The following is a 15163-nucleotide window of genomic DNA, read 5'->3' as shown; positions in this document are numbered from 1 at the left end:
TTTAAAAAAAAAAAAAAAAAAAAGCTTGATTTATAGTTGAAACCATGTAAAACATTTAGGTAAGTTCAAAATAAATGTAATATATAATATACATTGTTTCTTCAAAACGTTTTTGTTATTATTTACAAACCATTTCCTAAATCAATTATTTTTTATAATACTTCATATTTCGAAATACAGTAGCAATAACCTTGCATACAATAATTTAATTGTAGGCCTAATTACACTTTGTTTCGTATAAACTGGGTATTCTCGTGTATGTCTGATTATCTGAAGTATTTGATTAACCGAACCAACCCTGGTTCCAATTAGTTTGGATAATCGACATTCTACTACAATGAGGTCACCCAGTAAGTTATTACATATACCCACGTGCATTTTGTCTGTAAATTGCATGTGTTCTATAGTCGATTTACCTGTTTTGCTAGACAAAAAAAAACCTGTTTCTGGGGAAAAACTTGCTATCTAAGCCTGAGACCAACTAACTCAGCCACGGAGTGAAAAAAAAGCCCATAAAAGTTCCTTGTGTTGAACCCAAGCCTTTTCCACTCGGTGTGGGGAGGACAGTGACGATATCACTGTGCTACCCATGTAGACTGAATGTAGTGCGTGTGGGAATAAATAGTTTGTTCAACAAATTTTCAAATACATGCGATATCTTAATTAAGTCAGGTTTGACAGATTTACGTGTACAGCTGAGCCAAAATTTCATGATCGGTGCGCAGACTGTGAGTGCATTCGGGCAGAATGAAAAAGAAAGAGGTGCGAAATTTGGTCATTGGCAATGAAGATTTTATGAATGCAACTACAGTGAAACTTCCCTTTAATGGACAGCCATGGGGAATGAAAATTTGAAGCCAGGGTCACTTGTAGCTGAAGTATCGTACATTATCAATAGATGTTGAAGTTCTTGTTCTTCTTGGTGTTCCACATTGCTGTTCACAACTTCAATTTTTGCATTTGAGAAGCCAGACTTTACAAAACAGTTCACGACAGTTTTTGTTTTCTAATTGCGTTTACTGAAGAGGAAATCCATTGAATCGCACCTAGGATGCTGATTTTCTTTGCAAGGTCACTCGCACATGTTACATCGTTCATGTTTGCAATGAGATGTCTTAAAACACGTTTTCTGTAGTGAAGTTTAAAATTTTTTATTATCCCTTGATCCAAGGGCTGACACTCTGCAGATGTGTTTGGTGGCAGAAAAATGATTTGAATGTTGGACAATTCAATGTGCGGGTGAGATGCAGCATTATCCATGAAAAGAATAATTTTTCTGTTTTGACGAATCATGTTTTGGTTAAAGTGCTATCCATTCGCTCATGATATCTCGTGTCATCCACGCTTTTTTATTAGACTTCCAGTCAACATTCAAAAGATTCAACTTTATGCCCTTGAAACAATGAGGATTTTGTGGTTTTCCTATAACAAGAGGTTGTTCAAAGTCTCCCAGCATATTTGTACACAATAGTACAGTCAAGCGTTCCTTAGAAATTTTTCCGCCCTGGCACTTTTTGTTTTTTAAACTCATTGTTTTTGAAGGAAGAGCTTTAAAAAACAACCCTGTTTCGTCACAGTTGTAAATATCCTTAGCTTCAAAATCACAACATAAATCTTCCAATTTGACGGTCCACTCTGTTACAACCCCAGTATCAACAGATCCACCTTCACCCCAGTATCAACAGATCCACCTTCACTACTTACGGTTTTCCAAGAAATTTTATGCCGAGTTTTGAACTTGTCTAGCCATCCCACAGAAGTTTTGAACTCATTTACTCCCATAGATTTCGCAACCTCCAAAGCCTTTTCCCTAATAATAGGCCCATTAATGGGAATTTTTTTAGCACGTGCGCAACAAATTTGAAGTCCAACAGTTTTCGGGAATGATTTTTGAACCTGATCATTTATGTGTTGCCAAAATTGTTTGAACAGTTCATTTTTTTTCTTTAGGATGTCGCTTACCTGCGTCTTCCCGATTTTGAATTTTGCAGTGAGATTGAGAACACTATTTTTTTGCCGATCATATGCATTAATGAGTTCGACTTTATCTTTTAAAGTTAAATGTTTATGAGAAGACATTGTGCACTTCACACGACACTGAACAAAACTGAAAACTGAAACTGAAAAGACGAAAGGCCGACAAAATCCCCCTGCACACACCGAATTCATCAGAAGTTTTACACGTGCCTTAAAATTCTTGAAAAAGAGTTTAGAACCGCGACGTAAACCTTGATAAAATTCAGAGAATCGGAAATAGAAAATAAACACACGATTGAGGCAATACGTGGAAAAAAAGTTCCTAGGAAAAGGGCCGTAAGCTCACCCTCTGCCCGTTATGGGGAGATCAAATTAAGTGCAAATCTAAACGAAACAGTGCAGATTGCCTGTCCGCGTCTGTTACAGAGAATGTCCCCTAGACAGAAGCTGCAAACACGTTAAAACCAATAGAGGTGAGTTGGGGAATTTGAAAATGTCTGTTGTAGAGAGATGTCGTTAACGAGAGGTGTCCGCTAGGAGAAGTTTCACTGTATATCAAACTATATTAGGAGAGAAGTCGAGAAGATTGCAAATTTTATTTAAAGATAATGATGAAAATTAATTGGTCTAATTCTGTTTTGAAAGAGTTATTTTAATTTTGTTCCTGTTTTCATTAATATTTTAGTGTTTTTTTTTTTTTTTGGTAGAATTTGCATTGTTTGAGTGTTTCAATAAATTAATGAGAATATTAAAAATTGTTTATTAATTCGACATCCAAAGGTGGTGTACTTGCACCACCTTGCACCATGCTGCCAGCACCCATGGAGGTGAATGGCCAGGCCACACCTTGACAGGTCTGGAGACAGCGGCATGCTGGAGCTTGCTTGTTCGAGTAAGTTGTTAAATTTTCAAGAATTTTGCAAGCCAGTTTTAAACCGACAGTGACTATAAACTGTAGAGTAGCATGCACTTCAATCTACAGTGCTAGTGGCATTTAGGCAATAAGCTTATTATATGGTGGTACAAAAAATCCAGCCGGGATGTACTTATTTTGACACTCTTTGTGCTTCCTTTCCCCCACCCCTTTCCCTCTGTGGCAGCCTGTATAGGGATTATCTTGGCTACCAATTTTACAGGAATATTATTTCCAACAAACACTGCTTCAGTTCCTTCCCATTTTCAAGTGTTGTTAGCCCGCTGGGGCAAAAATTACCATAGTGAAATTAACTAATTATTTCTATTCTATCTACAAAATTGAAACTCTCAATATACATAAACAGAAATGTTTTCTTTGATGTCCCAACATTTAAAATTCAGAAAAATCTGTTTAATCTGGCTTTGATCTTGATTATAGAATGCATCATTGAATTTGTTTGAATTTCCTGCGTGTGTGTGCTCTTGCTACTGGCTAAAGTGAATTAAGTTACACGGAGCAGTGAGTGGCACAGAAGGCCCCATCACTCATGAGCATGATATGGGGGGGGGAATATATGCACCTGTTTCTTGGCATATAAACATAACTGAAAGAATTGCAATGAATTGGTTTTGAAAAACTAAAAGGTTGTACTTTGTTTATTCAATGTGTATTACATCTACTCACACAAAATCAAGGAAATTCATCTATCAGAAGCCACATTGGAAATGGAAAAAACTGGTGTTAAACTGATAACACAGCAATGCACATTTAATAAAAGAAAAGTTTGCTTTATTGTAATTGTTTTTAGGGAACAATATCAGTACATAACGTTTTCTGTATATTTTTTCTGCTAATGAAATTTCCAGAAAATATTTCTATTGATAGTTATGTTATGAACTTTGAAAATTGGGGTCAAAGGAACTTCCCATAAACATTTGTAAAATCAAACAGTGGTGGTGTAACCAGGATTTTTTTGTCAGACATTCGCAAAAAAGTGCCAAATGCTAAACTACCTGTTATTTTTTGTTTTAAACAAGAGGCGCCTGAATATTTGTACATGTCTCTATTACAAAAGCATTATATTAAACGTGTAAATAATAACAACAAACTATTTTATAAATCATTATTTTATTAGTATATTAGTATGTTTTTTTTTTATTCATTACATATATATGATAAGTTGTACAGTATATATCTTGGTATTACTTTTCTAAAAATGTGCCACAATACCAGATTTCAGTACCAGGAGGGTACAGTGTACCTGCTGACCCTACCCTGGCTATGCCACTGAACAATAGTAAGCCCTTATTGCACAGAAAGTAATCCATTACAGTGTGGGTAGTGGAGAATGTTTTCTGCTTCAAATATATGGAAAGTACTTGTCTATATTCCATCTGGAAATAATGTCAAGTGGCGTGAAGACAGTAACAATAGGTGTTTTATTCTGAAAAAGTCCCTTGAGGCAATATCAAACAGGATGTTACCCTTTACATTACTGAAAGTCAGGGCCGTCACTAGCAGTGTGCAATTGAGGCTCTCACCTTTAATAAAATATGCTTTGCATTTAACATTTAATATCAAATTTCTACTTTCTCTCTACCCCAAATATAAAATATCTTTTCTTATTTATTGCACTGTTCAATTTTCACTATCTACAATTATACAAATATACCACAGTGATAGGTCAGTGCTTTTTTTTTTTTTTTTTTTTTTTTTTTTTTGGGATGGTATGCAGTGATATTGCATATGGGCCCCTTTATTAACAGTGACATGTGACATTTGGATGTAGTTCATTTCAAAATTTGTAATATTCAGTAAATTGTTTTCACATGTTTACCTGCTATTCAAGTAAACTTATAGTTAAATAATTATAAGCTTTCAGAAATTAAATAAGTTTATAGCTATTTAATTAAATTTGCATTTATCACTGTCTGTTGTTAAGATACTTGCTATATAAAACTTTATAACCATTTTTAGAATTTTAAATTACTCAATTGGACCTCTGTTTAACAAGGTAATTACATTTAAAATAGTTTCCATTGAGTGAGGAAAATTTTCACATAATGAACAGATTAGGAGAGACTTAAGGGTACACACTGTTAGCACTTCTGGCCTTCAGACAATTAGTGCTACTGCTAAGCACGAATTAAGAGAGCTAAAGGGATTACCATTCTACAACTTAGTGGTACTCTTAAAACTTATCTGACCTGTGCCACATACAAAGAAGTCGCGCTGGTGAACAGTGAGCAGATCAAGGTGTATTCCCAAATTCTTTAATAGGACACCTACAGTAGTGCCCTGTTAGAAAAATTAGGAGAGAGTGATTTAGAATTAGGAGAGAAAAGTATCCATTGAAAAGTGGTCATAGATTTTACTAGAGGAGGTTTCCTTCTTTAATGACATCACAATTACTTCGGTGCCACAAGGTGGAATTCTAAAATTTTTCCATACTGCAAACAAGTGATAAATACGTTCTCAAATAACACTTGAAGGCTTGATACTTGAAATGAAAAAAAGAATGGACTGTCCTCATAATGGTATGTTATCGGAATTGAGAACTTTATTATTAGTAAAAATCTGTGCACATTGATATTGTCTCTTTAGTATTGAAATAAGACTTTCATTCATTAAAATTGTGCATTTAATGAAGATTTTCGAATTTTAACCAGAACAGTATGAACATTATAATAATTACAATCTTTACCTTATAATTTTCAGACATGAGTATTTACTCTCAGACTTTAACCACAGTTGGGAAATTTCATTTAACTTTTAATTTCTCCTTATAATTTTAAAATTTGTCTCACTGAAATTAATTTCAAAATTTTATAATTTCACATAATATTTTTGTTTAGAGTACCTGCCCATAAAGCTCATAGACCTCAGTTCGAATCCCACAAAATGAAATTATTTTTATGAAAAAAAAAAACATGTTGCACCATCCAGCAGCAAAATTTAAAAAAAAAAAAAATAAATAAATAATAATAATAATAATAATAATGCAGTCTTGCCTACACAAAGGATTATGGGAAGCAGCCATCAGAGAAAAATGTTGTAGCACAGAACCGAGAGTCACGTGGTTGTGCAAAGGTTCATGGAAAGCAGCCAGCTCCCCTGACGACGAAAAAACACCAGGGTCTAAGAGAGGTGAGTCACATGATTGATGACATCATCTGCAAAAGGGATCATGGGAGGCATGTGGTGCCACCTAGCAGTGGCCACCACAATTAAAATTGGTTCAGATCACCAATACCCCTACTTCCTTTTAGAGAGCTGGTTGTTAAAAATTTGCTAGCATACCCCTGTCTGGAGGCTTCATTTTAGGAAGTATGTAGAGCTGCTGGAATGAATATAGGGAAGGGCAACGAGATTGGTGAATGCAACAGTAGGTTGCTCTGATGAGGAAAGGCTTAGGTTCTGCAAATTGCTGTGTCTGGAGACTAGGCAGCTGCAAGGTGATCAGATTGACTGAGGTGTATAAGGCCTTGAATGGTGTGAGCAAGATCAGTGCTGATGGGATTCTTCCTCTTGGCCAGATTAATCACCCGAAGGGACATAAATTCAAATTGAGGAAAGGCAGTTGTAGAATAGGTGTGCGGAAATTTGCCATTAGCCAGCAGATGGTTGATTGCTGAAAGAATCTTCCATCTGTCATTGTGGAAGTTGTTGGCTTAACTAAATTCAAGGCAGAACTATACAAACATTTGGAGTGAATGGATTGTGAAATGGGATGGTTTTTTTTTTTTTTTGGCTTATGCTGTATAAACTTGCTTTCTTGCATCATATGCTAATGCTAATACAACGAAATTATAATTAATGTGATGAATGTGGTTGTAGAATGCAACTGAGTTTCATAATATTGTGTTTTATAGTACTAGTTCCAACACATTAAAAAAATACTGTAAATGCAGGTCAGTTAGACATGATCGTATTTTTGTTTTTACATATTTCATTTTTGAAAAAGTCTGTTCACACACACACACACACACACACACACACACACACACACACACACATACACATATATATATATATACACATCCAAAATTTAATGTAACCTGTCTTGCAAAATTTTTAATTTTTGGATAATCTGACTCAGATAATGTTGAATAAAATTGAATTAGATTTTCATTTTTAAATATTGTCCTCAGTGCATCATTAGTTTGAAGATTACCAACTCTAATTGTAAATTCTTATCAACGTCGTCGACAGGTTTGTCAAACAGATTTTGAAAAAGTTCAAACACCTTTGAATTACAATAGAACGTTGGTTATCCGGAACGTTAGTTATCAGGAATAATTTGAAAGGCTGATCTTCCTTCTTTTTTTTTATTAATGTAATACAGTAAGCTCCGGTTATAGTGATCACATTTGCAAACTGAATTTTTATTATAATAAGCGAAAGATCGAGTTTACTACCTGTTTATAACAGAATGTACAAATAAAAAGCCCAATAAACCAGAAACTGCAAATTGTTTTTATTGTTTTATGGTTGTGACCTTCAGAAATGTGCTTTAGAAAAATATCACCGAGACTACTAGGTTTTCTTGGAAACCATGAGTGAATTTCAGATTAATTCAGCTCCAGATTCGGTAAGAATAATATCGGCCTGAAACTGTGCAATTTATTATTTTTCTCAATTTTTTTACGGTAAAATGTGAACGGAAAACATGTAATTTTAACATTGCAACAAAAAACGGAAATTTATTAATAGAATTACAAAGGGTGAAAATTTAGGAAATCTCTCCAAAGAGACTCAAAAAAAAATTCCAATGCTATAACAGAATTTGTGTCAGTTGTGGATAGTGAAGGAGGAATTAGCAGGAAAAAAATGTTGAAACCTGAAAATGCTTCTTTAGACAGTGCACTCACTCACTCACTTTATTTATTTTATTTTTTTTTGTTTTCTTCAGAATGAAGTTTAGGTGAACCAATGTCTGGTCCCATGTTGTGTGAAAAAGGATTGGATTTTAATCGAAAATTAATAGGTAATGAAGATTTTAAGGCAAGCACACGTTGGCTGAAAAACTTTAAACCGAGACACGGTATACGTGAACTAGATATTCAAGGCGAGAAACTTTCTGCAGACTTTCAGCAGTGGTGTCCTTTGAAAAGTAAGTTTGCTTCAATTATACCAAATTATGAGAATGAAAATGTTTATAACGTTGATGAGACGGGCTTAGTATGGAAAGCATTACTGAGAAAAACCCTAGCCACTAAAAGAGAACTGCTTCACCATGTTTTAAGATGAGAAAAGAGTGAGTTACAATTCCTATATGTGCAAATGCCACTGGGACACACAAATTGTCTGTGCTCGCTATTGGTAAGTCGAAAAAACCAAGAGCATTTAAAAATCTTTCTTATTTTTTCCTGTTTTGTATAAAAATCATAAAAATGTCTGGATGGATGCTTCTGTTTTCCGAGATTGGTTTATAATATTTTTTATATAATTAAATTTATTTAACTTTTATTTTTAATCTTAAAAATTATTCGAAAAATTTGACTATCCAGAAGAGGTCTGATATCAATTATTCTGGATAACTGACTCTCTACTGTATTTTTAAAATCCGAAAATCTACCCACAAAATTTTCAGTGGAAAAATTACTAGGCATATTTCTAGATAAATTATTGCAACATGGAAAATGTGAAAAATTATTCCAAAGTAGTTGACTTTTAAATAATTCTAGTTTTGTTTCAAATGCTTTGACGTTGTAATACAATTCATTGACAAGTTTGTCTCATCCTTGTAATTTCATATTAAAAAAATTCAGGTGTTCACATATATCTGTTAAAAAGGCAAGGTTTCACAACTATTTGAGATATGACAATTCCAGAACGGTTTCTTTCAATTTGTGATTCATAAATAGATCCTAAGTTCAAAAAATCACTTCAACACGCTACTGCGACTCAACTATCATACTTCAGTGTGGTACAACAAATCACAACATTCAACCTCAATAGTTTCAAGAAAATTTTTGAATTGTCAATGATTCAGACCAGTCTTACGAATAAAATTTACTGTTGATATTACAGTTGACATGACTAAATCTACGTCCAAAAATTTTCTGCACAAAGACTGCTGGTGAATTATACAGTGAAATTGCATTGATTTTTTTAATATTTTTACTCTCAAGTTATTTATGAAGCTGATCCATGAACCCAATTCTAGTACCGACCATATTTTTAATGCCAACCATTGTAGTAGTAGTAGTAGTAGTAATGGAGGCATGTGATGCAAGAAAGCAAGCATGTGAGCTTATGTAGAATCAGCCACAAAAAAAAAAAAAAAAAAAAAAAAAAACAATTTCACACATTCAGTTCCTCCTTGAATTTATTTAAGCTATCAACTTCCACAATGACAGATGGAATGATTTGCTATCATTCGTAACTGCTGATAGCAAAATCCCAATTCAATTTGAGGTCATCAATTGCTTCTGACACACTCAAAAATATATTTTCACCTGTTGTTGTTGTATATTTAAAGATTTTTAATGCAACTAGCCCTTCAGTTACTTCAACTTTGATTTACACCTCGGATATAAATTAGTAATTGAGCTGTATGGCTTGTATCTTCACTCTCATCAATCGATATTGGAAAATGTGTGAATTTATAAACTTTTTCTACAAGTTGATTTTGAACATCGGCTACTAAATCTTCAATTCTTCTTGTTACAGTCGATTAAGAACTTACAGATGCAAAATTCTTTACTTTCTCAGGACATATTTCTGCAGTTGCCAAACAAATTCATTTACAAATTCTCCATCCGTAAAGGCTCTTCCTTCTTCAGCAGTGATTTGGGAGGCTCGAAAACTGGCTTTAACTGCAGATAAATTTTGATGAGCAAAAGTTCTAATCTTCTGTTGTTGACTTTGAAAAGTTTGTATAAGTCCTTGGAGTTTTTTCTGCCTCAAAGCTACTTGAAATTTATCGTAATATGAGGCATGTTTTGTGGTGTAGTGACGTTTCACATTATATTCCATGAACGACAAGGCTTCATTGCAAATAAGACAAGTGCAAGTATCATTAAGCAGTGCAAAAAAGTAATTAATTGGCCACCACTCGGCATCAACTTTTCTTCTTTTTTACATAAACTTTGGCATGATTTTTATGGGGTCACTGGAATTAAAAAAAAAAAATACTCATAAATATTGAAGTAAGTGAACACTGAGATGTCTTAAAATTTTATGAAATATTTTAACATAAATTTATTTACAAATTTGAAATAAATTTTAAGGTTTATTACAAAAAAATTTAAACAGTTAATTTTTAAAAAATCATTTCTGCAGCATTTTATTTGTCAGGGAATGTGATTTTAATTACCACCAAAAAATGTAACATCAGATAAAAACTGTACCTACTTACCTGATTACAAAACACTTCACTAAAGTGTTGTTTTTGCCCAGATTTTCATAAAACTATTTGTTGAGGCTACCAAAGGCGATCGTGCTCGCGAATAATTCAATCATACAATACTTCTCTATTTTCTCTTAATGATTTATTAAAGAAAACGTAAATGTATATACAAGATTCTAACAAATGTTTAACTTAGAACTTAACAAGTGAACTACTGACTTAGTACTAAAGAAAAATATTTAAAACATGTTGGGCAGAAAGTTATCCCACTACGAAAGCGGTAGGTCTCTGTGGAGAGGACGCAAGTGTAGCCCAAGCCAAGGGATTAGGAAATCCCTTATTGCTGTTTAATTACAGGGTCAAGATTGATGGATTATTTTAATGATGTTTCAAAGAATAGCTTTCAGTGGAAATAACAGAATTAATATCTAATAAGACTAAGCTGATGACACAGAGGCATCAACACTATTAATTAACTGGAAAATGTTAAAATAATCTGTAAAATGTGTTTTTTATAAATTTTATTGTGATCTTATATAAACATTAATTTTTATGATATAATTGAAATATCTGCAGGCTGGATAAAATTCTTTTGTGGGCTGGAACCAGCCAGCAGGCCATAGTTTGGGAACCCCTGGCCTATTGCTTTCTCATCATTTACCAGTACTAATACTAACTTCAAACTCACGAAAACAGCTTTTCTGTTTCCTCATTTATCCCTTCAACATCCGTTTTCCTTTACAAGCATTTCCTGAAAATTACTATCCGAAAAATTCAAGTGTAATGTCAAGTATCTTCTTTTTTCTTAGCCATAAACTACACAGGGTACTAAGTAGTATAGGGTCTAATCCTTTTGTGTTTGGTGTTTTCATTAAAAAAAAAAGTAACTAAATAACCTCTTCTCTAATGGTAAATATACATTAATTTCATAGCAGCAGACAATTATTGGAAGAGAGGAGGAAAAAAAAAAAAAAATGAGGTTCCTTACCATAGGTCTAATTGTCGTCTGAATGAATTGTTTAACTATTATTGTTTTCTTTTGCACCATCTTCTTATAATATAATAATGAAAAAAATTACTCTTGTTTAAACAGAGTTAAGCTTAAGGCAAAAGCCTCAAGCTATGAAGGTTATATAAAGTCATTGTATATGTCAGGCACACACGTACTGTACATACCTATGAGCAAACTGGGTTTGATACTTAGTGCAATGATGTCATATTTTGGAAGCACTTCCCATGAGTTGTGTTGGTATTGCACTACTCTAAATTAAAGGCACTGCTCCAATAGAGGAGTATTTTGCTTTTTATTTAAATTGTATGCGACTACCCACGCCTGGGTTTTGGCTCTGACTGGAATCTCACTGGCTATGCATTGCTGCTCCTGCCCACCTGGCTACGGAGGTGCCCCTCTCACTGGCAGGCAGGTGGGTATTGTGAAGATAACTTTTTTAAACTTCAAACACATATAATATATCAAATACTGTATGGTATTAATTTTATTTCTAATCAAGAAATAAAATTAAGTAGGTTGACAACTATCTTTTTCTATGTATTTCTTAGCCAGAAAACTTCTGTTAGTAATAATGAGAGATAAGTAAGTCTCAAAACAGGCTATCATAGTGGTTCTTTTATATTAAACAAACGACAGAATAAGCTTTTGGTGGTGTATAAATAATAATGTTTGTTTAAAAAAATAATGCATTTTGAGATGGCTCATGAATATGAGGTTTGTTGAATTGTGAATACTAACACCATGATGTTTACTTATGGTGTTAAACCAGATAATCTGTTGCCAACATATAGAAAGACATAATAGTTCTCAGTTTACTGAATTTAATCATAATTATTTCTTAAAATTTAAATGAGCAGAAAATCAATCAGCTCCATAATTATTCTTTAAACATTAAACATTAACCAGTATGGCATTATCAAAACACCACAGTATTGTCATATTATAATTTGGAAAAAACTAAAAATAATACTTGATAAAAATATATGTCAAATTTTCAAATGTCACAAAAGCTATATGTGTTGGAGACATTCAGGGGCATTTCTATATTTATGAAATGAGCATAAACATTTGTCAAAGAAACAAAATTCTTGTTTTGTGGCATTATTAAAGATATATTTTGGTGTAAAGTTATCAAATATTTGTGAGTGAAATTTATTATATTGTTTTGCAGGAACAACAGCGTTCAGAATTGTTGAGACAATACCAGAGCTTAAGCCAAGAAAACACAGCACTCGAAACTCAAACACATCGCCTTGAATCACAGACTTCAGCAGCACACTTAGAGGTTGTAGCAAAGGATGCAGAACTACATCAGTGTCGAGAAACAATAGCAGCGTTAGAGAAAGAAATTGAGGAGGTAAGTTCAGATTATATTTTTTTGTAATGAAAGTTTTGTATATGGATTGTAGCACACAGTAATTTATATTCATTGATAAAAATTAGTATTAGTGCAAAATAATACAAGGAAGAAAATTTGATACAGCATAAACCAAAAAAAAAAAAATAATAATAATAATAGTAAAAAAAAAAATACTCACTTCCACAACATTACATGGAATTTATTCCAATATTCAATTATTCTCTAGCTCAATGTGAATTTCCACTATGAATTTGGCAACCATCCTTTCTCAGTGTAAATTTATGGCCCTGTGTATATAAAACTATGGAATAAGAAAGTTATGTTACATTTCTTTGACATTAATAGAATAATAAGTATTAGTAGTGGCATCCTCTCTAATAATTTTTCTAATCCTTCTTAAAATTTATTCAAACTACTACTTCCACAACAACACCACATGGAAGTTTGTTCCAACAGTCAGTTACCTTTTGGCTGAAAGCAAATATTTGCACATCTCTTTTGCAATAATTTTTTTTTTTTTTTTTTTCAATTTAAATTATACACTGAGTTATCACTGAATTATGACCACCTACCTAATACTTCGTAGGTCCTCCTTTTGCCCTCAGTACAGCAGCTATCCGACGTGACATTGTTTCAACAACTTGTCGGAAGTGTTCGGGAGGTATGGCCAACCAAGCTGTGTGTAATATGACTAGCAATGCCGGTATGGAGGTGATTGGTGTATCCAGATGCTTGATATGCCTTTCTATAGTGTCCCACAAGTGCTCTATGGGACTGATATCAGTGGAGTTCGGAGGCCAATCGATATCCTGGAAGTCAGAACTGTGTTCCTCAAACCATTCCTGCACAACAGTGCCCTGATGACTCGGCGCATTGTCATCTTGGAAGACACCATCACCATTCGAAAAAAAGTGTAACATAGCAGGGTGTACACAGTCAGCAAGCAGTTGACGATAGCAGATACCACTGATACATTGTTCCATATGCACCAGGGGTCCAAGTTCCTGCCAGTGCAACATTCCCCACACCATACAACCGCTTCCACCGGCCTGCACTTTTGATACCATGCGTGATGGATCAAGAGCCTCATGTTGTTGACGCCAAATCCGTTCACGACCATCCACAGTGTGGAGTAAATAACGTGACTCATCCGACCAGCACACCTTCTTCCAGTCTTTTAACGTCCAACTTGCATGCTCTTTACACCAGGCGAGTCTTTCACGCTGATGAACCTTAGGAGAATGTGTTGTAGGGGTCATCTGCTGGTATAGCCCATACGTGCAACGCATGGTCATGCCAGATATTGTTCCGGGTTGGCCCATGTTGTATTGGGTAGTCCACTCTTCAACAGTGCTGCGCCTGTTCGAGTTGTCGGACCTGACACTCACCTCTAACATCAACCTTTCGCTGACCTTTGCAGTTTTGCCGTTGGGTCATTGTATGACCATTTTGACTCCAGTCCTGGTACACTTTAACTGTGGCATATCTCAAACACCCCACCAGTTCAGCCGTTTGGGAAATCGAGGCACCAGTTCGTCAAGCACCCACAATCTGTACTTTATCAAAGTCCGATAAATCCTTCCTTTTACCCCTCATGCTCGGAATTTTACTACCTACTGAACCACTGACACCTTATCTATGCTACATAGGTCGACTAACTCCACACTATTGCACCTCACATGGTCCATGGGTCGCATTCAGTTTTCATAGGGGTTTAGTTTATTCAATCCACTTAAAACCTTAAACACTTCAATCAAAACTCACTCACAGGTGCCTAATTAGCATTAGTTGAGGTATATGATGCAAGAAAGCAAGCTTATACAGCATCAGCCAAAAAAAAAAAAAAAAAAAAAATTCCCATTTCACCCATCTAGTCACTCCAAATGTTTGTCTAGTTCAGGCTTAAATTTATTTAAACTATCAACTTTCACAACAATAGATGGGAATCTGTTCCAGCAATCAACTACCTGCTGGCTAGAGGCAAACTTTTGCGCACATATATTCTACAACTGCCTTTCCTCAATTTGAATCTATGCCCCCTCAGGTTCTTAATCTGAGCAAGCAGAAGTGTCCTGTCGACATTGAGCTGTTCAAACCATTCAAGGCCTTAAACACCTCAATCAGATCACCTCACAAGTGTCTAGTCTCCAGATGCTGCAACTTGCAGAACTTAAGCCTTTCTTCATAAGCACACCCGTTTGTTCTTCTTACCAATCTTGTTGCCCTTCTCTGTACTCATTCTAGCAACTCGACATCCTTCCTAAAATGAGGCCTCCAGATCTCATATACAGTACTCAAGGTGTGGCCAGACCATTGCCTTATACAAAGGAATAATCACCTTCTTGTCTCTGCTATCAAAATTCCTATATATCATTGACAAAACTCCATGAGCTGCTCTTGCAGCTCAACTGCACTGCTCAGAGAACTTTATCTGACTGCACAATTACCCCGAGGTCTTTTTCATTCTCCACTTCCCTGAGTGTAGTACTACACAGTTGGTACATTTCTCTTGGGTTACTGCTGCCCATATGGAGTACTTTGCAT

General features: G+C 34.6%; 1 protein-coding gene across 1 annotated transcript in view; it reads left to right on the top strand.

The window, feature by feature from the left end:
* Window positions 1–15163, top strand: part of LOC150088059 (centrosomal protein of 135 kDa-like) — a 507662-nt gene that overhangs the window by 395963 nt on the left and 96536 nt on the right. Inside the window, exon 21 of the mRNA XM_090369998.1 lies at window positions 12431–12616. Within this exon, the coding sequence (XP_090226124.1) occupies window positions 12431–12616 (186 nt within the window). The remainder of the gene's footprint in view (window positions 1–12430; window positions 12617–15163) is intronic.

Source organism: Mastigoproctus giganteus, chromosome 3 (genome assembly GCF_048544385.1).
Source record: "Mastigoproctus giganteus isolate SK-2022 chromosome 3, ASM4854438v1, whole genome shotgun sequence".
Classification (NCBI taxonomy): Eukaryota; Metazoa; Arthropoda; class Arachnida; order Uropygi; family Thelyphonidae; genus Mastigoproctus; species Mastigoproctus giganteus.
This window is presented reverse-complemented; position numbering and strand designations above follow the sequence as displayed.